The following is a 26,244-nucleotide window of genomic DNA, read 5'->3' on the forward strand; positions in this document are numbered from 1 at the left end:
ATTTTGTTAAAAAAATAAAAACTAAATTAACAAAAAAAAATATAAACATGGACGATTAAAATTTTTTCAAACTTATCATTTGCAACCGTAATCATTGAAGTCCTCGCTGAAGACCCGACTCACAAGGCCCGACCCGAGTCTAATCACATAAAACGAACCGCAGGAGAAGCCAGAAGGCCCAAACCTATTATCGTCTTTTCACTTTTATTTATTCATATTTATTTTTAATATTTAAAGACAATAATAGCTTAGCAAGTCTGGATCTCTTTAATTCAGTCTCTTAGTTTTCGTGTTCTTGTTGTTTACTTCTAAGTCTCTTGATTTATCGATTTTATTTTTCATTCAGCTGAAAAGAAAATTTGAAAAAAAGATTATTATTATTTTTTATTTTTTGCATTTGGATTCCTCAAAATCGAATAACGGTTCGTATGTTCGTATGTTGAGATTTTAAAATTTTGTTGTCTCGATTTTGAATTTAAGTTCTAGGTTTTTTGAAAAAATTTCTTTTTTCTTTTTCATGTCTATTTGTTGAAATTGTGTATTTGCTTATTGTGCAGAGGTACTCAGCACAATGGCTAAAAGTAGCTTCAAGATCGAGCATGACTTTGGTATTTACTGATATTTGTGTATTAGTATTAGTTTTTGTTATTGATTTAGCTAATTTTTGGTTGGCTTTGTTAATTTATGGCTTCTTGATGTTTAGAGAAAAGGTGCGCTGAGGCTGCAAGAATTAGGGTAAAATACCCAGATAGAATTCCAGTAAGAATCAATCATTAACTATATCTGTTTTATTATTTTTAAATTTTTTCTGATGTTAAAATATTAATTTTGATTGTTCTATCGCTTGTTTTTCCTTGGTTTATGCAGTGCCATATGTTTTTAACTTTTAAATTTTGTTGAGAATTTCTGTTAGGTATCAGTTTATGTTCCATATTTTAGATCAAATGACAATTTCCATATACCAACTTTAGGGGTAGGACTAGTCTGGCTTGTATTTCCTTGACTTTGTAGTGTAATATTCCACTGTGTTGTTAAGGCGTGTGTGCACCTTGGCTACCTACGATTTTGTGCTTGCAGCATAACGGTAATGATACGTATTGTGTCAATGTCAGTTATATGCTTTGTTTGATGTATGTTCTTGGGATATGGCTCAAGGATTTTAAGCAATTATTTGACAGATGAATTGGCAATACTGTCATTACTGTGTAGACAGGATTGCAGTCCCTTTGTTTGCTATTGGACCATGTTGTTAAGGCATGCATCTATTAACATCATGTGATACTTATTGTGTTGTGCTTGCAGCATAGTAATATATGTTGCGTTAATATCAGTCATTTGCTTTGTTTTTAATGTATGTTCGTGAGAATTGGCTTGAGGATTTCAAGCAATAGTTGAATATTTGTATAGGTTGGATTGTCGTTACTTTCTAGACATTATTGAATGAATAGAACGATATCATGTAACAACTTTTTGTTTCGGGAAAACCTGTGCCTGTTTTAAGCTGGTGAAAAGGAAAACTTTTGCTATTTAGGGCATGGCTAAATTAGAACAGCTAATTATGAGGCATTGAATAATTTAAAATGTCAATAAAGATTAAATTCCCTTCAGATACTCTATGCCTCCCTGCTGAGGAGGAGAAAAAGGCCCTTTAAGGAGGAACAATAAAAGCATGAAACTTGAGCAGTTGAAAGTTTAGGGCGCTCAATGTCTTAATCCTGGAATGAATTACTAATCTTTATATTAAAAGCATATAAGGTTAAATGGAGGCTGCTTGAATTGGTTTATGCATGTTTGGTCCATCTCCTCGCATGATGCAAAAGAAAAGCTTATGCTTTCTGACCCCAATCTTTCTTCTATTGATATTTGCTCATATGCTTTTTAGGTGATTGTGGAGAAGACTAAAGGAAACGACATCCCTAACATTGACAAGAAGAAGTAAGCAACAATTTCATGCCTAGTGCTCAACATCACCATATTATTAATTTATTAGGCACTGGTGGTGACATTGATTATATAATTTACAGATACTTAGTACCAGCTGACTTGACAGTGGGTCAGTTTGTCTATGTGATCCGAAAAAGAATCAAATTGAGTGCTGAAAAGGCTATCTTCTTATTTGTGGACAATGTCCTCCCTCCAACTGGTATTTTCCTATGCTAGTTCTTTCTTGGCTTAAAAAAATATAAAAAGAACTCTTTAAGTTTTATAATTTTATTTAAGTAACCCCCTCAGATTTATTACCTAAATAAGATATTAACATTTGATGTATACCTAAAACAAGCCTTTAACTCAAGGCGATATTTTATTTAAATATTAAGGGCACAAATCAAGGGATAAAAGTTTTAGTATAATAAAAGCATAGGGGGTTCTGAGACATTTTTTCATCTTCTTTTTTCTATTCAATGTTAAATGCTACGCTGTCATATTTTTTTCTTTTTACAAATTGATATAAATTTGCAGGAGCAATTATGTCAACCATCTATGATGAAAAGAAGGATGAAGATGGATTTCTGTATGTTACATACAGTGGGGAAAATACATTTGGTTAGTACATCATGCATTGACCTTAATTAATTTCCATGTTAATGTTGTCCCGCGCTTTAAATAATTGATAATTGTGGCATTATTGCATAGTATATATGATCTTTCTGTATTTACATGTATAGTTTCTTTGTATATAGCTTGTCAGCAGACTAAAATGTGAGACCAATGAGCAATTTAAAATTCTTGTGTGTTATATTCCTGAACTTGGCATTGTCAGTTTTCATGCAACAAAAAAAAAGTCACTAATGGAGAAAATAAAGTATCAGATCTGAATTTTCAACTTACCAAGGAGTAGATACAGAAATCTCCAAATAAAATTTTGTGATTTAGATGATGGTAGATGTATGTATATTTGTTCGTTCATAACTTTATGTTGTTGATTTGATTCACTGCTTTATCAGAGCTTCACGATGTGTAGTGTATCTCGTGAGGTTTGAATTCAGTGATACAGTAAATTTGAGCTAAATCATCAAATGAATAACTTGAGAGAGCATTTACTCATACATATTCAATACTATCTTACTTGTGGTAGGAGTATTATATTTTTAATTGATTTTAGTCAACAATAAATTAATTTCATTTGATAGTTTTTGACTGCTCAAATGACTTATTTTGAGTTTCTCAATCTTTTAATTTCATATAACAAACCATTGTAATACTTGCATATTAATTAGCATTTCCTTGTCTTAACGTACTATTAAGAAAGAGGCACTAATATTTTGTTTTGTTGTCTTGTTTAGGGTCTTTTTTGGGAAAATATTTTGTACATTGACAGTATAGTAAAAAGATTTGAAGTAATAAATATATAAAAGAAATGGAACACGTGAGAGATTTGTAATTTTATTTATGGGGTTAAAGAAATGCAGTGTCAAAATGCATTAATTTTCCAAAGTCATTTGGGAGGTATATGTACTTGTGGGGTTTATCTTATGTTTTCTTATCTCAAAGATAGTTTGAAGCAAAATTAGAGATTGGGATTTTCCTCTTATTCCTAATGTAGAAGGGTAATGGCCGGAATTAGGGAATGATAAAACTCAAATTGGTTGCTAGATTGTCAATTGAACCACTTTAAAACAGAGATTTTCTTATTTTGAAAAATGAAGGGAGAGGTTTGAAAGACGGGTATGGGTTGTTGTTGTTGTAGTTGTTGTCGTTGTTGTTTTTTTTTTATTATATTTTGATCGTTGCATTCAATGAGTATGGATCAATTTTGATATTTTTATACTTTAAAAGCATAAAAATGTACTGACATGATAAACTTTAAAATATTTAAGTTAAAGTAATTAAATTCGAGTTAATTGTTTGTAATTACTTATATAATCATTTTGATTTTTTTTTCTCTTTTTTTAAGAATTGAACGTTACCTAAATGTCACGTATGTGTAATTATATACAATTAAATACATTTAAATTCAATTAGTTGGTAATTTTTTTAAACGCGCCCCCAGTTGAGATATCATAGATTATTATTTTATGTTTAAATGTCAAATTGAAAATGTTAAAGAAACTGATAAATATCAAACGATTTGGGTCAAGACTATTATGGGAAAGGTATCCATTGATTAAGTTCTGTTGAGGCTCCATATTAAGGGCGTAGTTTTCTTAAAATTTTGAAAAATAATTTTACGAAGGAAAAGTTAAAATTTTTAATTTTTTCTCCTAAAAGTATTTTTGATGCTTAATTATTTTTTCACCTATTCAATAATGTAGTACTTTTTCTTTTTTCTTTTGGTCTTTTTTGGTGTTTAATTACAAATATCTTAAAATCATTAATTAAAAATAAAAATGTATATTTTTTAAAATAATTCAAATGTGTGAATATTTAATTACAAATATTTAATAGTTATATTTAATATAAAAATATATTTTATATATTCTAATTAAATTTTATAAATAATTACTATTTATTGTTGAAAATATTTAAAATTTATATTTTATATTAAAATAATAACAAGTTATAATAATTTTTTTATATTCTTACTAAAATATATTAATATTAACTAATTTAAACATTATTTAAATGCATATTTGTTACTTGATAATACCATGTTTAAAATGAACATTTTATTTATCAAAATTACTTTTTGACAACAATGCTAAATACTCTAATATTAAATTAAACTTTTCAAAAGTACTTCTTAAAAATATTTTTCCACAGTATTTTCCAAAAGGTATTTTTCGAAAGTATTGCTAAACTAGGCTTAAACAATTTTTAAGCTTGATATTGGCTAGAGTAGGTTATCTGAAAGGGTCATTTAATTGTTTAAAAATGATAAAAAAATATTTTTATTTAAATTTAATTATAAAATATAAATATTCTTTTATTTTTTTAGTCAGATTTGATATTTAACCTTTTTAAAATAGTTGAATTTGAGTATTTAATCATTAACTATTTAAGAAGAGTTTAGTTTTTTATTTTTTACCAGAAATATTGACTAAAATGATAAATTTTATACATGGTTGCTCAAATGTAAACCCATCTAAGGGTTGGGTAGCTTGTCGAGCATTGGTAGACCCAACCTGACTAGGGTCGGGCATGGACAAAGATTTTTGCATTTCAGGCTAGCTCGGCTTGAATTCAATTTAAATAATAAAAATATTTTTAAAATTTAAATTTAATTATAAAAGTATATCAAATACCAATTAAAAATATATTTTTTAATATTTTATTATTTTTTGGATAGTGAAATTGGTTTTTTTGGGTGAATTGGGCTGCCTAAAAACAAGCTTGCGCTTGAAAAGAATTTGGAATCGGACCTCGATTTGGCTTAACCCATGGATACCTTTACCTGTATGACTAGCCTCCTGTATTTCATGTTTTTTCTTTTGAATTGTTATGAACTTTTTATATATTTTTCTTATAATTTTGATTTTTTGAATATTTTTATTTAAATTATTTGTTGACGTAGTATATAAAACAACTAGTGCCATGTCAGCATGTAGTACTTGTGAACTGTCATGCAGGTTGTCATGCCAACATCGTTAAAAGCATTAATGTTTTAGTTAGCATTTCCATTAAAAAGAAAATTTTGATTCATTTTGAAAGGTTAATGACTAAATTTAGCTAAAAAAAAGAAATACCAAATTAACAAAAAGAAACATTGAGGGTTAAATTTATCATTATACTTTCATAATATCCACTTTTGTCTACTCTATTGTCAACCCTAGACCCAACATGATGATAATGGTGGATATGATGTGTAACACCCATGCCTGTAACCCACGCCGGAGCGGAATACGAGGCATTACCTAACTCGATCTCATGTACCCAAACGTTCACAAGTCACCCAGACTCGATCCAAATTAAATTTTTTTCAATTTCTACTATAAACTTCTTGTTATGGGCCTACGAGCCCCTAACCGACCATTAGAAACTATTCAGGATCAACCCGGACCCTTAAACTATCTATAGAAATTTTATCTTTAAGACATGACACACGCCCGTGTAGAGGGCAACACGCCCGTGTAGAGGGCAACACGCCCGTCTGGCCATTTCAACATGGTCGTGTTGATGGCCCGTGTGGCTCACATGACCTAAGCAATATAGGGACACGTCCGTGTCCTCCACTTGTGTGGAATTTATTTTAAATGCACACCTACAGGGATTTTCACACGGTCTGGCATACGCCCGTGTGCCTGGCCCGTGTCCATCACACGGTCATGACACGCCCGTGTCCTAGCTTGTGTGCAAAAACATGAATATTTTGTTTCTAGCGTCAGCATCCCCAAAATGATACACGGCCAAAGCACACGCTCGTGTGCTAGGCCATGTCCCTCACACGGCTGAGACACACGATCGTGTCTCTGCCCGTGTGTTTATTATCATTCATACTGACTTGAAATTTTTTACGTGCAGGGGATACATGGTCGGACCACACGCCCATGGGGCAAATCGTGTGTCACACACGGTCTAGACACACACCCGTGTTGTAACGCCCCGTACCCGAGACCGTTTCCGGAGTCGAACACGAGGTGTTAACGGACTTAATTCATTACTTAAACAGCTCATACAATTCATTTTAAAATTTCTAGACAAGCTGGCTAACTGCATCACAGTCGCTTTAAAAATCATATCTCGAGTTCCAAAACTCGAAATCCAATTCCGTAAATTTTTCCTGAAACTATACTCATATATCTATCTAATAATTTTTTTCTATAATTTTTGGTCAGGCCAATTAGTACAGTTTATTAGTTAAAGTCTCCCCTATTTCAGGGTTCGACTACTCTGACCTATGTGTATTACGAATCAGATATCTCCCTGTACAGAGCTTCAATGACTATGCCGTTTGTCTCTAATAAAACTAGACTCAATAAGGAATCTCTACATATAAAGAATGACTTCTAATTATCTTTGTAAAATTTATGGTGAATTTCCAAAGTCAGAACAGGGGATCCAGAAATCGCTCTGGCCCTATTTCACAAAAATTTAAACATCTCATAAAATATAGCTCATATACCTGTTCCGCTTCTTCCATATGAAAATAGACTCATCAAGCTTCGATTCCATAACTTATTCATTATTTAATTCCATTTCTTCTATTTTTAGTGATTTTTCAAATTCACGTCACTACTGCTGTCTGAATCTATTTTATGGTAAAATTTACCTATTTCATGGTTTCCATGGATTAGCTAGCAATTTGACATACATAACACCAAATATGATCATGATTAGCCATTCCAATGGCTAATCATTACCAAGCATTTCCATACCACTCAATAACCATATCATAAGACCATATATACAAAATGATTATAATGCTATACATGCCATACTCAAAATATACAAGCCATTATGCCAAGATGGTATACGGATAGTGTGAGCGAGCCTCCGACCGTTCCCGATTTCCGAGCTGGCTTGTCAAAACTACAAGGAATGAAAAGGAGGGAGTAAGCATAAATGCTTAATAAGTTCACATGCAAATAGCAAGTAACATAACCATATAAGCAAACATAAAACATCATTTGCATAATCATCACCAAGACATTCATATCACATTTTCATTTATCATCTTACCATATTGTTGTTATATCGCTTTTTCAACCCGAGGGTTAAATACATACATGTTCAAAGTACCCATTTCACAACACTTACCAATACGTCCCTTTCATCTTGAGTATTTCTCCATTTCAGTAGAACTTTACCCGTTGAACACATCGGAATATAATTCGGATACATGGAAAGTTTGCACATAAATGCCACATATGTAGCCAAGCTACCATGTAACCCGCCCATAAGTGAACTCGGACTCAACTCAACGAGCTCGGGCGTTCGCATCCATAAGTGAACTCGGACTCAACTCAACGAGCTCGGATGCCTAGTTACATCTCTCGAACTCGGACTCAACTCAACGAGTTTGGACATTTGCATCCATAAGTGAACTCGGACTCAACTCAACGAGTTCGGATGCTCAACCATCCTAGTGGCATGTCACTTGTATCCTAATCTATTCCTCCGGTTCAAACGGGCTTTTTTTCCCTCGATCTCACATTTTTCGTCTTCCATGGAATATCGGAACCGATACTTCGGTGATAGTTCATACTCATCAAGTAATTCACATAATTACATATTATTCAACAATAACCACAAAGCATAATATTTCATGATAATAATCAGCATCATATCATACAAACAACATTAAATTGCTTAAAATGACAATTATGTTACTACATTTACACATGAACTTACCTCGTATGCGAAAATGGCTACTTTTACCATTTCGTCCACAACTTGGTATTTTCCCCATTTTAGCCCGAATTTCAGTTTTCCTTGCTAATCGAGCTTGGAAGCTTGAAAAACCCTAGCCATGGTTTCTCTTTGCTATATTCGGCCATGGGGTTGAAGATGAGCAAAATTGGCTTTTAATTTTGTATTTTAATTCATTTTACCCCTAAATGACCAAAATGCCCTTACTACTAAACTTTCTAAAAATTCCATCCATGTCCAATTTTTGTCCATAGACTTAGAAATTGGTAAAATTGCTATTTAAGACCTCCTAATTAATATTTCAAAACAATTTCATACTAGAAACTTCTAGAATGCAAGTTTTACAAATTATTCGATTTAGTCCCTAATTTCAATTTAAGCACTTTATGCATAAAATTTCTTCACAAAATTTTCACACAATCATGCAATCATATCATAGACCTCAAAATAACATAAAATAATTATTTCTATCTCGAATTTTGTGGTCAAGAAGCCACTATTCCGACTAGGCCCAAAATTAGGATATTACACGTGTGGATAATATAAGGCTTTTTACCAAGCCTACTTGCCACCCTTACTTACATAACTTGCATAGTAGCAACCACAATTAAGATAAGACTATCCCAAGCAACCAAATTAGCCACAATAAACAACATTCTATTTGTGCATTTTACTCATCTATGAAAATAACATCTTTGCATATAAATCAAAATGAATATTAGCCATCATTCAAGGCTTAATACAAAATGAAGGGTTCCCAACCTAGGCCAACACATTTGGCCAATTTTCAATGACACAAAAATAGCAAAATTTAAGCCCTATACATGCCATATTCAAAAATATAAATCAAACTATACCGAAAGCTTCGATTGATAGTGTGATCAATATCTTTGACTTCCATTGATCTTTGAGCTAGATAGGCGACACTATAAGAAAATGGAAAAGGAGAGGGAGTAAGCATAAAGCTTAGTAAGTTGCACATAAATAAATATACAACATATCTTTACCATTCATCAACAAGTTTCATAATACACAAGTGGCATAAGCAAAACTTACTCATCAATATTCATTACACCTCATATAGTATATAATGAGCTCACATTTCATATATACCATACAGGTACCTGTGCCATTCACAACACGGTTATACTTTCCTTGTTAACTTGAAATCATACTTTCACCGTTGAACCATTTGGAGCATTATCAGATACTCATTTAGCCTTAAACATGGGGTTAGGTGTCTATGCCATGTCCCAGACATGGTCTTACAAAAGTTCTAGCATATCTGTGCCGATGCCATGTCCCAGACATGGTCTTACACTAACACATCTCATAGCTAATGCATGTCCCAGACATGTCTTACACTGGCTTATGTCTCGAGGCCGATGCATGTCCTAGACATGTCTTACACTAGCACTCGTCTCAATGCCGATGTCATGTCTCAGGCACGGTCTTACACTGGCTCTCATAATGTGGCTGATGCATGTCCCAGTCATGTCTTACACTAGCTCACACAAGTGACCCAAATGTCATGGCATGAATATTTGATTTATTTCTTAAGGTTCATTCAGGAATTATATTATCTCTATTCTCATCATATTACCTTATTTCCAAAATCAAGCGATTCATGCTATAATAATTCAAATACAATTCAAAACATACATAAGCAATGTAGTTGTATTATTTACATACAACTTACCTCCGATTACAAAATGTGGCGACTAGTTGATTTAGTCGATTTGCTTAGCTTTCCCCCGGCCTAGGTTCAGATTTGGTATTTCTTGATATATAATAGCAAAATGAACTTATTTAGTCACTTTATCAATCTAGGCACTCTACAATTCATAATTGGGCAAGATGACCAAATTGCCCTTAGACTTTTACAAAATGACCATTTTACCCCTAATTCTGAAAATTGATTTTTATTGAATTTCTTCACATCTTAGGCTAGCCAACCTTTTTTACTTTTATAGAAACTCCAAATTCTCACTATTTCACATATTTAACATCTATTTTACAACTTGTGCAAAATGATCCTTTTTGGTGTTTTCATGCTAACATCTTTCACAAGAGTTGGTTATAAGACACCCAAGACTCATTTTCTTCCACAAAAACTCAGCAAACATTACAAATATTTTCATGGAAAAACCTTAAACTCTTATTCATTTTGCAAAATAGTACTCTTATTTGAAAGCTTATGTTCCAAGGGTCTCAAAAGTACAAAAATATTCAAGAAAAGCCATAAAAATCACTTACTTGCAAGAGGAATGACTTGCTAAATTTTTTTGAAGCTCAAACCCCTAAAAATGGCTAAAAAATCGGTGGTAAAGAAGAAAGAATGAAAGAAAAAGATGATAGCTAGGCTTAGGGCATTATTATATCATACATTATGTCATCAACTTACTTAATGTTGACTTTTCAACATTTTTTTACCTCCCATGGCCGGCCAAGCTATCATAATAGGGTCTAATTTCCCTTTAAATACCTCCAATTTTTATTCTCTAGCTATTTGACACTTTTAGTTATCAATTTAGGACTTTTGCATTTTATGCGATTTAGTCTTTTCTCGCAATTGGACTCGCAAACGTCAAAATTAACTCACCAAAATTTTCATACACTTATATAAACATGCAATGACTCCAAAATAGTAATAATAAAATAATTTATTCAACTCTGGATTTGTGGTCTCGAGACCACTATTCTGACTAGGCCCTAAATCGGGCTGTTACATGATGTTTTGCATTTTAGAGTGTGCTTGGTTGGGTGAAAAGTTGAGGGACGGGAGGAGATAGTGGAAAAGTGGAAGAAAAATAAATTTTAGGTGTGCTTGGTTGGGAAGAAAAGTGAGAGAAAAGAAAATAGAAGGGATGGCCATTTTCCATCTCAATATATATAAAAACCAACCATTCCAAATGGAAGAGAAGTGTATGTTAGTTCAAATTATGCATTTTTCAATTATTTTTTTTCTTTTCACTTTTCAACTCTACCAAGCAATGGAGAGAAAGAAAATTATTTTTTCTTCCCACATTTCTTACCAAACACACCTATGGAAAGAAAATATATATTTTCTATCATTTTATTTTTCTACTCCTTCAATTTTCCATTCCTCCAAATTTTTTTTACTTTATCAAGCAAAGCTTTAATACTCTATGTTGTTGGTATTAGATAACATTTTCAGTAATTGAACGTAATAACATTACATAATTACTGTCACACCCGATTTTCTTAAAGTCCAGAATTTAGGAACGATTAGGGGTTAACTTGAAAGAAGCCGTAAATTGGCGGCTTCTACTGAAAAATTAGAAAAATTTAGAGGCTGATTTGGACATAGTTAAGTTCCAATTCTGGTTCGGTTGGATTAGAACCAACTAGTTCCTTAGTGAGAGACAAAATAATTACTAATGGATGATATCTATAGGGTTGATAACTTGGTGTGAAGGGCTATAAATAGCTGGGAAATGAATTCTCAGGGTGAATTTTTCTCAACCACATTTTGTTTTCTTCTCTCCGTCATCTTCTTCAGTTATTCTGAAGAAGAAGAAGATAATAGAGCTTTGCATGGAGTGATATTCATGAAGATTGAGTTAAGAAGACAGATGAGTAAGGGAATTGCTGTCTGGAGAATTGAAGCTATGGTGTTTGAAAAAGCTAAGCTGAGGAGGCAAAGAAACATTAAGTGAGTTTATATACTCCATTACTGGATGTTGTATTGCTGGCATGAATCTGTGTTGAGTTCTGAATGAGTTCTGTGATAATGTGTGATCTCTGCTGATTGTTAATGCTATGCATGTATAAGATTGTGTAGGTATATGAGTATCCGCTAATGTATTTTAGTATGCATGAAATAGTTAAGATTCCGTTCTTGAAAGTAGCATACTCCATAATAAAATGTTTATGAAACGCATGAATTGAATGTTTATAACAGTGAAGTACGAAGGGAAAATTATTGACGGGTTAGAAGAAGTTAGGATTTGGCGATGTGGAGGATTAGACGAATGGTTTGGTAAATGGAATTTTTGTTTATCGCAATCCGGAATTACTGGGTTCAAACTGTGATGTGCGAAGCTCCAGGCCTTGTGGATGAGGCACTATGGTGTTCGAGCATTAAGGTTATAAGTAGGGTGGAATGGGTGGGCTGTAATAGGGTATAATGTGTAAGACTATAGCTCGATTATGACAACACAGAGAGTTTGCCAAGACTTTAAACATGGGGTATAATGTGTAAGACCATAGGTCGATTATGACAACATAGGGAGTTCGTCTGGATGTTAAATATAAGGTATAACGTGTAAGACCATAGCTCGACTATGACAGCATATAGAGTCCACAAAGACAATAAATACGGGGTAGTCTGCTGGGACAATAAACACGGGGTAGTTTGCCAGGATAGTAATCATGGGGAAATTACGCAAATAAGGAAAAATGGTTAGAAAAAAATACAATTGTTGGCAAACGATAGCTAACCAACGAGTTTGAGGAATCCACCGAGAATGGCAAAAGTAATAGAGATGAGAAAAGTCACCCAAAATAGTAAATATGGAAGAATGTATGACATATAAGTGGTAACCCATCAAGAATCAGATATGAGAATGACATGCTAGTAATATTTGTGTATATGCAAATGAAAGAGGATGTATCCGTGGATCGTAGATAAGGATCCGCTATTAATAACTACTAGAAGGCGCTCAATGAAACTTTGTATGTTAAGAAGATGTACTAATAAGGATTATCCAAGTGAAAATCATGTCTATCAAGATTATTCCTCTTTGAGGAGAATCTATTATGAGTATACCCACTATAGAGTTAGTTCCACAGGGAACCATCATAAAAGGGAGATTGTAAACTTGAATGGTTGCTCAAATAAAAATCTGCTAGATACTATAGGCCAAAATGGTCCAATGCAGATGGACATGTTACTTATTAAAATTAAGGTAACGCAAATAAGGTGGATTACAAGGAAGTAACCTAACAAACATTTGAACCTGAGTGTAGGGTAGAAGTAAAAAAGATGAAATAGGGTTAAGTCCACTAGTATGGCGTGGGCCTTTGCTAGTGGCCTTGTTAGAGGAATGTCAAGAATATGCCAGAACTATTATGAGATAAGAATCAGCTGAAAGGGTACCATATAATGGAAATTCTGTTAATGATAAAGTGTACAATCAGACTTACATTTAAGGGTGACGATATGAGTAACAACTGGTCAAGTTTCAAGATTATGGGATTATGAGTCGGGAAAAAGATAACCGGTGGTTCATGACCAAAATGTGAAAGGGAAATAAGGTAATATCTGTAGGAAAGGTAAGAATTTGCAAGTATGATGAAACACTTAGAAACCACCAAAATAAATTGAATGGTCATAAGCTTGACCAAGTAAGGATTGCTAAGTGATCAATTGAATCGGAGTCCATCACTCCAAAATAAGATCAAACGTTTAAGTAAAAAAGGGAGTTAGTGTGTTTTGTTTTCCTTTAAGTTAATACCTCATCAAGAAGGGGGATTACATACATTTATAGTAGCAAAGAAATTCACTAAGTTTTATTAAACTTACAAGAATTTTGACCCATGTTTGTAGGACTCATTGGGTGAATGAGGAGCTTAGGGAGGGACCAAGCCAGACCTTGTAAGATCAAGGAACATCTTCAGTTAGGTGTCATGTTTAAAAATGGGTACCTTCAGAGGCTTTTTTTTGGGGTTAGATATATTGTGTTTGATAGTTTCCTTAGGATTTAAATTTTCGAGGTAGCCAAACATGGTTATGATTTAAGGTTTATGTTGTACAATATATTCATTATAAAGTAATAAAGGCTGTTGGCGAATCCTTTTTATTAAAATGTGATGTTAGACCAAACTAGTTCAATTGTAATACTCTATATTTGGACTCAGCGGTCGGGTCGGGTAAGGGCGTTACAATTGTGATAAATTATTTTGATATAACAAATAAGATATTTTTGAATAAAAAATTTTTAAACAAAGCTTGGCAAAAATTCTTTTTTAAATGATATCTTAAATGAAAAATTTTTGAACTTACACTTAGAAAATTTTTTTAAGGCCAAGTTAGTTAAACAAACTTTTAAACATTTTTCAAAAAAGTTAAAATTACACTAAGCCAAAAAAGTACCAATATAGTATTGTAACAACCTATACCTGACCTGAATTATTGGATCTGGATATAAGATGTTATAGAACTTAAACACCTAGCAAAAATTGTACGACGGGCATAAAGCCATTCTAAAAAATACTTCTTATTCATTTACTTACTCTTCTTCAAAAAAAAAAAGATTATTAAAAGAGAATGTTCAATAATTACATCACATTTCCAAAAACAGCATATGACATTTCAACTTAAAACTCTGTTAAAGATATGCTTTTTCATGGCGTAAAGTGCTAACCACCATATTCTTATGGTGTCCTCTGTATGAATAATATCGCAACTCTAACTATCACATTGGCGCCTTCTTGGCTTGATCCCTCCTAGCGTACCAACTCTTTAATAAGAACTTTCATCACAAATAGACTTATCAATTCAAACGAACCTAGCAAATTTTAATCCAGGTCACCTTTGAACGTTTATTATTGAATTCCTTAACTTGAAGATACTAGATTTATTTGTAGTCTTTAGTAGATACTTTTCTAATATCGAACGCATACATATATGCCAATTTCCATTCTTGACCACTATATACAGAATTCACTAATTAGGCAGATTACAAATTTCACCACTAAATGCAGATCTCCTTTGCTTTTTAGAAAATGGATGCATTCCTTAAAAGGTTATTCATACAGAATCTATCTTTGGCAGATTCTCACATTGACAGATGTTGAACACTTCACCCAGGATAGTGTACTTCTTGGTGGTCACTTATACTAACTGATATTTTAAGATGAACTTCATACGGATCCTATCTTTGGCAGATTCTCATACTGAATTTAGCAACTATCGAGATATAAGTTAGATCATATCTTAAATCAACCTAGACTACAACTTATTCTGATGGATGAAACACTCTAAGTCATCTTATGAAATCCCAGACAACCATGTTACATATTATGAGAACGCCTGGGTTTGACGGACAACTTAGACTCTAAATAACCTCTATACATAGCATGAAAATATTCCGATTTGGCGAATACCATAGATTTAAATAACTTCCATACATATCATAGACAAACTCAGGTTTGGCAGACACTTAGACCACCCATAATTACGAATATGTCAACTTCTCGGTACTGACAAGCTATTATGGCGGATTCACTCTTTAGAAACACTACTGAGCATTCTTTCAGGAAATACCCCTAGGACAAATTCAAATTTCACCACAAGGCTATCCAAACAGGGATATCTTCAAACTTACCCAGATCTCTTCCATAGAGTCAGCTAGCGGAGAAGTCTAAAAACTTACCCAAATCTCGCCATAAAGGTGGTTAACCAAATTTCGCCCCAAGGTTGTTACAGAACGTGCCACAAAGGCATCACGGAATACGCCACAAAGGCATTATAGAATATGCCATAAAGGCATAAAAAAGTTGATCTTATAGTATTGGTTTTCTAGAAAGTGCCATGGCTATGGCCTTTCCATAGATTTATTTCGTGATCTGCGAATTCGGTTAGCATTATAGCTACTCCATCGGTGGCTACAAAATAAATCTCCATTTTCACAATGATCTGCCTGTCCGGTTAGCAATGTACCTACCCTACCGGAGGCAACACAAACGAACCTCTTACTCACTTTTTTACATAACTCAGAATTGTCAGGCATTGGAACCATATAACAGGAAAGTATTAGGCAATGACTACACATACGCCCACAACATCTTATAACACATAACATCAAATCATGTTGCACATTGTTCACTTTATTTACATATTTGTATATTCTTCTTAGAAACACATATACACATAATTTCATGACATGCAAGAGTTAGGTTTAAAGACTCACCTGAAACTCACATTTACTTCAGTTCGGAGCTCCTGTTTTGATAGTCGTACCTAAACCAACAAAAGCAAATGTTTGAAAGATCACATAACTTCCATTAAAACTTTATTTACAGATAGTTTACTTAACAAATCAATTTTATGTAACCTACATGCAAGGCCTCCCACTTATACTTTACTGTTCTTACGCCTTATAACATCCCTATTCTTCAGAAATCTCAACATGCAGATTTATAGAACTTACTAGGAGATTTAAAGACCCATTAATTAAACCAAAAATCTTGGCTTCCAGTCCTAAAGAAGAAGAAATTGTTTAGGTTTAGAAAGAATAACCAGAACGTAGAGCAGACGGAAAGAAAGACCATCTAAAATGTTCCCTTCCTACTGATGGTCGCTAAACTAACTAAAAACTTGACTAAGACAAGCGCACCTATTAAACAGTAGTATAGTTATGGTGAGACCGAAAATATCGTATCCACAAGGACTAAAAGTACTAGTAATTACTATCTTTTTATTATCTAGCCTAAGAATTAAAGGGATGTTTTTAAACTAAGACTAATTATCTAATTGACTTAAAAATACGATAGAGATGAAAGTTGAAAAATACTTTTGGAAAACCGATGGAGAAAACAATACCCAAGGAAGAATCCACCTAGACTTCACTTATTACTTCTGAATTAGACGATTTATTCACTTGACTTTATCTGTAGAAATCCTTGATTTATGTTATTATCTCTCTTGAGACTAAAAACAACTGACTCTAGGTAGATTAACTGAAATCTCTTTCTAATTAAAACCCCTATTGTCGCATTAACTCGATTTATAGATTCCCTTATTAGATTTAACTCTAATCCGGTAGATTTATGTCGTCCTATCTCTAGGATTGCATGCAACTCCAAACAGGGACTTTTACTCCACTGAATAAGCACATCAAACCCTGAATTAATATCCTAGAATATTAAAGCAATGATTTAAACTCACAATTAAGAATAAGAAAAAGTATTTATCATATAATGCAAATAGTAATAAGATCTGTCTTAGGTTTCATTTCCCATAGGTGTTTGGGAAGTTTAGTTCATAATAATGGAAAACATCTCAAAATTGGGAAAATAACAAAACATAAAGAAACTTAATGAACTTCTAAGGAAATTGAATGAAGATCTTCAGTCTTGAAGTAGATCCTGCTTCCGAGTTGATTCCAATGGCTGTCCTTGAGTATTTTCTGCCTTCTACTTGCGCGTCCCCCTTCGATCCTCCTCTAGGGTGTTTTTATAGACTTTGGAATGCCCAAAATAGCCCAAAATTTTCCTTTTTTCGAATAGAATTAGACTTGTGCTTAATAGGGACACAACCGTGTACCACGCCTGTGTGAAGGTGCTCAGGCCGTGTGCAATCCTGACTTGGTTTAATGTCGACATGGCCATGACATACTGGTGTGTCAACTACCCGTGTGTCACACACAGGTGTGTGGATTAACCGTGTGGAAGTGCCTAGGCCGTATGAAACACTAAATTAGGCCCAATTTGTCCGTTTTTGGCCTGTTTCTTGCTCTTTTTGCTATCCTATGCTATCCTAAGTATAAAACATGAAATTAAAGGATTTATTAAATCTTATGATAATCCTTCCAAAAATATGCCAAGCATGGGATAAAAATATGTATATATTATGATTTATCAAATATCCCCACACTTAGGCATTTGCTTGTCCTCAAGCAAAATTCTCAACTCATAATTAAAATTAATTCTTCTTAACTTATAATTCTCATCAATAATTTTTCGAAGTAATCCACAGATAATCACACATTGAGAATTCAACTAAAAGAACATAAAAGTTTCAAACAATCCAAGTTGAGCATTTTAATCATAAAATCAAAGGTATCCCCCTTTATCTAAGTAATCACTTTAATTCCAAATTGACAAGAGTTGACATCCTCACTAAATATTCACTCAAATCATCGAAGTGTTTAAGGTTCAATAATTAAGCACTCAATAGTCAAACATGAAAAGTTATTACCATAGGCTTGCATGAAAATCAAATCTCCACCACTATAAATGGGATGATACACGAATCAAAAAGTCTTTAATAGGGTTTTAATGGGGCTTGGGTTAAAGGTGTGGATAAATGCTGAAAAAGTGGGTTAGAATTGAGATTAATTCAATAAATTACCCAACTTAGAAGAATAAAGCTAATTACTGAATTACAAACAGGTGCCAGAAATAAAACTTTCTAATATGAAATGAGCTTTCCTTCAATATAATAACTTTAACTTATCCAAGATCTTTATAACAATATGTAATTATATGAATATAAATATACCTTTTTTTTAAAGAATAAGAACAAGTACAATAATGGAAAGTACATAATAAGAAATAATTCAGCAACTGGAATGAACGAACATTAGTTAGGTAACTAATCAAATCAAATCTCGATAAAAATGAGTCAATGAAAAGGGAGAAATTCTTAACGAATCAAAAAGGGTTAAGTTGTGGGTTAACATTAAGGGAAAAATCAAGAAACAATGGTTAAGGCTCAAAGAGGTTTACTAAGGGTCAATTATGTGGGTAGACTTTTTATGGGGTAAGTGGGTTAAAACCTAAGTGCCTTTATCATCTCAGTATATCAACTCAAAGGTGTGGTCTTGACATGCATAATCGAATCAAGTTCTAGAATAACAAATCAATGTTGACACACTCATAACCAATAAAATCAGTGAGCAAGAAAGATATATGCTCTAAAAGGCTTAAAATCACACGAAAATTATGGGTATTTGATGTCAATCCCATAAATTCAAAACTTCAAGATAATACCTCAATTCAGGGAAACAACCTAGCAATTTTAATTCTCAAAAGTCAACTTATCATGCTTGATTCTTTAATGCCTTTAAAGTTTAAACAATCAATGCACAATTCCCTATGATTAAATTCAAAACATATTAATAAAAATTATAAATCAATCAGAATTCACTCTAATAATAGTATGAGGAAATTATTTGAGAATGAGATAAAAATTTAGGGATTTTCTAATAAACATATAAATAACCTCCCCACACTTAAGATGTACATTTTCCTCAATGTACGAAGATAGATAATAATAGTATAAGCATAATATCAGAAGAGAGGGAGAGAAGTAAAACTATCCTAAATTTTTTGGATGAAATCCTTGGAATAGTGAAAGCTAGAGTTGTAGATAAGGTTAATGAAAGGCATGATTCTGAGTTACAAATAAGAAAGTAAACACAACTGTCGAAGAGAATTAAGGGATTACTTGATAATAACCATAAAGATAAATATAGTTCAAAATATAAAACATAAGTCTTAAGAAAAAAATAAATAAAATAAAAATAAAAAGAAATAAAATAAATGGACTCAGAGGTCCTCATCATCAGATGCGTCAGCATCACGAGGTGGTGGTAGTGGAGTCGAGATGTGGAAGTGCTGGCAGATCTGCTGCAGAGTTGCCTCGATGCTGTCGAACCTTGCAAAACACTATTGCTCGAAGTGAGTAAGTCGCTCGAATGTATTAGTCAATGTGATAACAGGAGGTCGATGACTCGGTGGGGGCGGCGGTGGGTGTGGGTCCTCGTGAGGGGGAGGGACTTCATCAGTAATGTCCTCTGGCTCATCCTGATCATCAGAGTGAACGAGTCTGTATTGAGGGGGTCGAATCTACGGCGTCGCTCTATCATTCTCATGTGGATCATACTAGAAATTTCCTGAGGAGCCATCTGGCCTACTAGTTTGAGTGTCAATGACATCTCCAGAGTGTTGAAGAGGCTGAAGTGTCGAGCGAGACAAGTTACGTAGGGACCAAGACAGATGGGACCCCTCCTATGACGGTCCGTCTGATGGCGAAAAGCAAGCGCTATAAAGTATGCCAAATCAAAGCTGTGACCAGTCGCTATACTCCAAAGATAGTATGTGTCAGTAGTGCTTACAACTCCTGTGCTCTCTCTCCTGCCAGTCAATGTGTGAGCTAATAAGGCGTGGATGTATCGTAGAGCCAGAGAAAGAGATGTTGCCTTTGAGCAACTCGCGTCATAACGGATCTGACTAGCTGTGAGATCGGTCCAATAGCACGAAGGTGAGTAATGGATGTGACGGTGGAGGTGAAGAAAGTTATTGGCACCTATAAACTCATCGGTGTAAATGCCCAAAGCCGCACCAAACTCAAGGATGCTCATATATCTCACTAAGCCACCAAGTCAGAAAGTGATAGTACCGACCTTGTCATAGGTATTCATCACATGCTGTGGATGGAAAGTAGTGCAAAACTCCAAGGTAAGCTCTGAATAGGTGGGCTCAATAATCGCAAAGAATCGATCCCATGGGGTAGTGGTAATGAAAGCACAGACCTCATTAGCTAGTCTGACCTGCTCTAATGTGGCCCAGTCAATACATCGGCCCAAACCTAGCGGTCGTACGCTGAGAAGCTGATATAAATCTTCTTGGTTGTTCGAAGGAAATTGGAGCAAAGGGTGGTGAGTTGTGGCTGAAGCGTTTGATGAGGAGGTCCCATCGGGACCTTTCCGCTTTTTGGAAGTGGGGACAGCAATCTTCTTGCCTCGTGTGTTTATCATTGTGTGCTTGAAAATTAAAAGATTTTATTAGTAGCAAGGTATCACCAAATATTCAATCCACATGTCTAAATAGAGAGACCTTAAGTTATAAAAATATATCCTGCACAGAATATGTTCTAAAGAAGGTAGGGACCTAAAGAGCAAAAACTATATGCATGACTAATATAATGATGATAAGAAGAAAAAGTGAAACAATAATACTAAGTAAGCAAAAAGATGCAAAAGAAAAAGCTAAATATTATTTTATAAGAACAACTAAACCAAGATGAAACATATGAATGCAAATAAGGGAAAATATTGTATTAATACTAAAAATAGTAGAATAGGATAAAGTAAAGAACAAAGATGAAAGAATCAGAAAACCACAACCAACAAAATAGTAATAAAGGAATAATAATCATACTTATAATAATAATAATACTTAATAACAAATATAATGAAAAATAACAGTAAAAATAATAATGAAGAAAAATAATTAAAAATAAATAAATAAATAAATATAAAGGGTAAAAGGGGAAACCGACTATATGAAGGGTGGTCGGTCAGAAGAAAGGGCGACGATGGATCGGGGCAAGGGTGGGTGTTGGGGTTGCTGGTTGAGAGTGGGGGCTGTGGCTGGAGCGCACCGGGGTAAGGGTGAGGGTGGTGCGCGATGGCTTTTGGGGCGTCGGGTGAAGGTGACGACAGGTTAGGGGGAGGTTGTGCGTGAACGAGGTAAGGATAGAAGGGCGAGGGAGGGGAGAGAGGAGAGTTGAAGGGCCGGTGCGATGGAGATTGGTTCAGAAAGAGGGGAGCGGCGGCTAAGGGAAGGTTTTGAGGAAAAAGACAATAGTAAAAAATTTTGGGGGGTTAAATTGGACAAGGTCATGTAAGGCCTGTGTTGGGTCACACGATCGTGTTACATGCCCATGTAGTCTCGTTGTAGCCCGTGTACGATTTAATAATTCAGCTCAGTTTTCACACTGCCTAGAACACGCCCGTGTGTCCAGGCCGTGTCGCATGGCCATGTGCGATGTCCTTCGCTTCTCTCACACCCGTGTTATATCCCATACGCCCGTGTATCCTGACCGTGTGGTTCACACGACCATATCACACGACCGTGTGCTTTGTTGTTCGCTTCTCCCATGCCCGTATGGTATCTCCCACGCCAGTGTGTTCGAACACACAGCCGTGTACCTTGCTCATAGAGCTTCTTGACTTATTTAAAATTTGAAAATTTTAGCTTCAGTTTTCACATGGCCTGGGACACGCCCGTGTCCAAGCCATGTGATCCAGACGACTGTGTTGCACGCCCGTGTGACCTCTTTTAGCCCGTTTCTGTCGATTTTGGGTGATTTAGGCCTTGTTTCTACACGACCAAGGACACGCCCGTGTGTTCAGGCCGTGTGGGTCAAAAACCTGCACTTCAACACGAAAAGAAGTAAAAATAGCTAAAATAAACTGGTTAGTGGTGTTAGTGCTCGGGTTGCCTTTCGAGAAGTGCTTATTTAGAGTCTAAGCTCGACTTACCTCATATTTGCACGATCATGGTAGCTCGAGGAGTTGAAACTTCTTTTTCTTACTATCAATCTTATCAAAATAAGGTTTTAGACGAGTACTATTTACCTTAAAAGTGTTGAATTTGGAATGAGTTACCTCGACTGTACCATATGGGAAAACGTCAAGTACCGAAGAATGGATTGCTCCATTAGGTTCAGAAGTGGCAACACGGGGTTTTGCTTCATCTAATAGTACTTTGTCTCCAACTTTCAGATGATTCGATTCACCTTTAAGTTTATCATGACACTGCTTTGGTTCATCGTGTATCCTCGGTTTCTTCTTAACTGTTGTTTGCCATTCATCTAGTTCCTCGATTTGTAATCTTCGTTCCTTAAGAGTTGTTTGTGGCTCCATCACTTTATCCCTAGGGATTTCCTGCACAGCAATTTGAGCCAACATGTTGTTCTCATGAAAAGAACTCGTAATATCATCTCGATCACTAGATAGTTTAACAAAATGACAAGCTTGAAGTTTAATTGTGTCATTACCTACACGAAGCGTTAGTTCTCCTGTACCAACATCAATAATAGTTCTAGTAGTTGCTAAAAAGGGTCTACCCAGAATTAAAGGTACGTCACTATCCTCATCCATGTTTAAGACAACAAAATCGACTGGGAATATAAATTTGTCAATTTTAACAAGCATATCTTCAATTATACCCCTAGGAAATCAAATGGTTTTATCAGCAAATTGAATGCTCATCCTAGTTTGTTTGGGTTTCCCTAGCCCTAGTTGTTTAAACATCTTATATGGCATAACATTAATACTTGCCCCTAAGTCAGCTAAAGCACAATTAACATTTAAACTACCAATTAAACTAGGAATCGTAAAACTCTCTGGATCTTTCAGTTTGTTGGGTAGCTTGTTTTGTAGAATAGCTGAGTAGTCTGCATTTAACTCCACATGTGATGCCTCATCTAACTTTCATTTTTTTTGATAAAAGCTTTTTTAAAGTTGCTCTATTGGGTTAGTCTCTGTGTTACTGGGCAAACTACCTTGTGATCGTTCAGAGATCAACTTAGCTAGCTATCCTATTTGATTTTCAAACCCTTGAATTGACGCTTGCTGATTCTTATGCGCTATTTCGGTATTCTGAAAATGAGTTTTTGGCACCGAGATAAATTTTGTGAGCATCTCTTCAAGGTTCAGTTTATTCTCTTGTTGGTAAGGTGGTTGTTGAAAACCTGGAGGATGTTGTGGTTTTTTATTTCCTTGACCACACCATGAGAAATTGGGATGGTTCCTCCAACCTGTATTGCAAGTATTACTATATGGATTATTCTGTGGTCTAGAATTGTTACCCATATAGTTAACTTGTTCGTAGGCTAGGCATTCTGGATTATTTATCCCTCCTTCATTTGCATCACACTGTATCACTGGGTGCACCTGCATAGAGACACATAAGCCATCAATCTTTTTATTTAAGATCTCTACCTGGTTTGATAACATGGTGACCACGTTGAGGTTGAAAACACCGGCTACTTTATTAGGCTTTGTCCTCGTGACTTGCCACTGATAATTATTTAGTGACATCTTTTCAATAAATTCATAAGCCTCCTCAGGTGTTTTATAAGTTAAGGTTCCACCGGCCGCTACATCGACCATCTGTCTCGTTGAGGGGTTCAAACCATTGTGGAAAGTTTGAACCTGTAGCCATAAAGGTAATCCATGGTGAGAGAACCTTCTCAATAAATCCTTGTATCTCTCCATGCATCATATAGTGTTTCTAAATCCATCTGCACAAAAGAAGAGATATCATTCCTCAATTTAGCCGTTTTAGCCGGTGAAAAATATTTGAGTAAAATTTTTTTGGTCATTTGGTCCCAAGTAGTGATTGATCCCCGTGGTAACGAGTTCAACTACTTTTTTGCCTTATTCCTTAATGAAAAGGGAAACAACCGAAGGTGAATGGCATCGTCAAAAACGCTATTGATCTTAGAGGTGTCGCAGAATTCTAGAAAATTTGCTAAATGAGTGTTTGGATCCTCGTCCTGCAAACCATCAAATTGAACAAACTGTTTTATCATTTGAATCGTGTTAGGTTTTAGTTCAAAATTATTTGTAGCAATAATAGGTCTAACTATACTCGATTCAGTTCCTGTTATATTGGGCTTAGCATAGTCGTACATAGTACGAGGAGCAGGATCCTGATTCACTGGATTTGTGGCAACCACAGGAGGTAGCGGATTATTTTAATTTTCAACCATCTCCTCGGTTATAGTATGGATATCCTCTTCTTGATCTTCTTCTATGTATTGTAGATTTCGCCTTATTTCTCTTCAGTTTCTACGAGCTGTGCTCTCGATCTCACTGTGAAAAAGAAAAGGTCCTGACGGTTTCCTCCTAGTCATAAACTAGATACACCTGCCAGAAGCAATTAAAAAGAAAAATTTAGAAAAGAGAAATTTAAACTAAAAACAAAAAGTATATTGCAATAAAAGTAAAAATGGCTAAAGTAATAAAAATCAAGCGTTCCTAATGTTTTAGTCCCCGGCAACGACGCCAAAAACTTGATGGTCTCTTAACTAACTAAAAACTCAATTAAGGTAAGCGCATCTATCGAACAGTAGTATAGTTATGGTGAGACCGATAATATCATATCTACAAGGACTAAAAGTACTAGTAATTACTATCTTTTTATTATCCAGCCTAAGAATTAAAGAGATGTTTTTAAACTAAGACTAATTATCTAATTGACTTAAAAATAGGATAGAGATGTAAGTTGAAAATTACTTTTGGAAAGCCGATGGAGAAGACAATACCCAAGAAAGAATCCACCTAGACTTCATTTATTACTTCTAAATTAGACGATTTATTCACTTGACTTAATCTGTAGAAAACCCTGATTTATGTTATCATCTCTCTCGAGACTAAAAAAACAGACTCTAGGTTGATTAACTGAAATCTCTTTCTAATTAAAACCCCTATTGTCGCATTAACTCGATCTATAGATTCCCTTATTAGATTTGACTTTAATTCGGTAGATTTATGTCATCCTATCTCTGGGGTTGCATGCAACTCCGCTTAATTATGGGAGATCTATTCTTAAACAGGGACTTTTGATCCACTAAATAAGCACATCAAACCCTAAATTAATATCCTGGAATATTAAAGCAAGGATTTAAACTCACAATTAAGAATAAGAACAAGTTTTTATCATATAATGCAAATAGTAATAAGATCTGTCTTAAGTTTCATCTCCCATAGGTATTTAGGGAGTTTAGTTCATAATAATGGAAAACATCTCAAAATTGGGAAAATAACAAAACATAAAGAAACCCAAAGAACTTCTAAGGAAATTGAATGGAGATATTCAGTCTTGAAGTAGATCCTGCTTTCGAGCTGATTTCGATGGCTGTCCTTGAGTATTTTCTGCCTTCTACTCTGTACGTCCCCTTTTGATCCTCCTCTAGGGTGTTTTTATAGACTTTGGAATGCCCAAAATATCCCAAAATTAGCCTTTTCCGAATAGAATTAGACTTGTGCTCAACAGGGACACGACCGTGTGCCACAACCGTGTGAAGGTGCTCGGGCCATGTGCAATTCTGACTTGGTTTAATGTTGACACGGCCATGACACACGGGCATGTCGACTACCCGTATGTCACACACGAGCGTGTGGATTACTCGTGTGGAAGTGCCTAGGCCATGTGAAATATTGAATTAGGCCTAATTTATCCGTTTTTGTCTCGTTTCTTGCTTTTTTTGCTATCCTAAGCTTTCCTGAGTATAAAACATGAAATTAAAGGATTAGGATCATCAAATTCATTAAATCTTATGATAATCCTTCCAAAAATATGCCAAGCATGGGGTAAAATATGTATATATTATGGTTTATCACCTACTATATGTACTCAGTTTCTCCTTCAATGGATCTTGACAAGTGTCTAATGCATGCTGAAGTTGTCCTTTAAATGCTCTACCAAAACCAAGAAAAATATAAAAGGAAA

At 34.6% G+C, this 26,244-nt stretch overlaps 1 protein-coding gene and 1 non-coding gene across 2 annotated transcripts; both read left to right on the forward strand.

Moving 5' to 3' along the window:
• Nucleotides 1-238: 238 nt before the first annotated feature.
• LOC107926116 (autophagy-related protein 8f) lies at nt 239-2,737 on the forward strand. Its single transcript, XM_016856919.2, has 6 exons — nt 239-422; nt 558-608; nt 704-759; nt 1,883-1,935; nt 2,025-2,143; nt 2,461-2,737. The coding sequence occupies exons 2-6, from the start codon at nt 572-574 to the stop codon at nt 2,547-2,549; spliced, it is 354 nt and encodes a 117-aa protein (XP_016712408.1). The 5' UTR covers nt 239-422; nt 558-571; the 3' UTR covers nt 2,550-2,737.
• Nucleotides 2,738-23,958: 21,221 nt separating this feature from the next.
• On the forward strand, nt 23,959-24,064 carry LOC121205124 (small nucleolar RNA R71). The gene has a single exon (XR_005900208.1). It is a non-coding gene; the product is annotated as a small nucleolar RNA R71 (small nucleolar RNA).
• The last annotated feature ends 2,180 nt before the right edge of the window (nt 24,065-26,244 follow it).

Source organism: Gossypium hirsutum, chromosome A08, assembly GCF_007990345.1.
Source record: "Gossypium hirsutum isolate 1008001.06 chromosome A08, Gossypium_hirsutum_v2.1, whole genome shotgun sequence".
NCBI classification, from domain to species: Eukaryota; Viridiplantae; Streptophyta; class Magnoliopsida; order Malvales; family Malvaceae; genus Gossypium; species Gossypium hirsutum.

Excerpts from the sequence above, each read along its gene's own strand:
- LOC107926116 (XM_016856919.2), top strand. The coding sequence starts at position 572 with ATGGCTAAAAGTAGCTTCAAGATCGAGCATGACTTTG. Across the intron at positions 609-703 it reads CAAGATCGAGCATGACTTTG|AGAAAAGGTGCGCTGAGGCT; the intron begins GTATTTACTGAT and ends CTTGATGTTTAG. Across the intron at positions 1,936-2,024 it reads CCTAACATTGACAAGAAGAA|ATACTTAGTACCAGCTGACT; the intron begins GTAAGCAACAAT and ends TATAATTTACAG.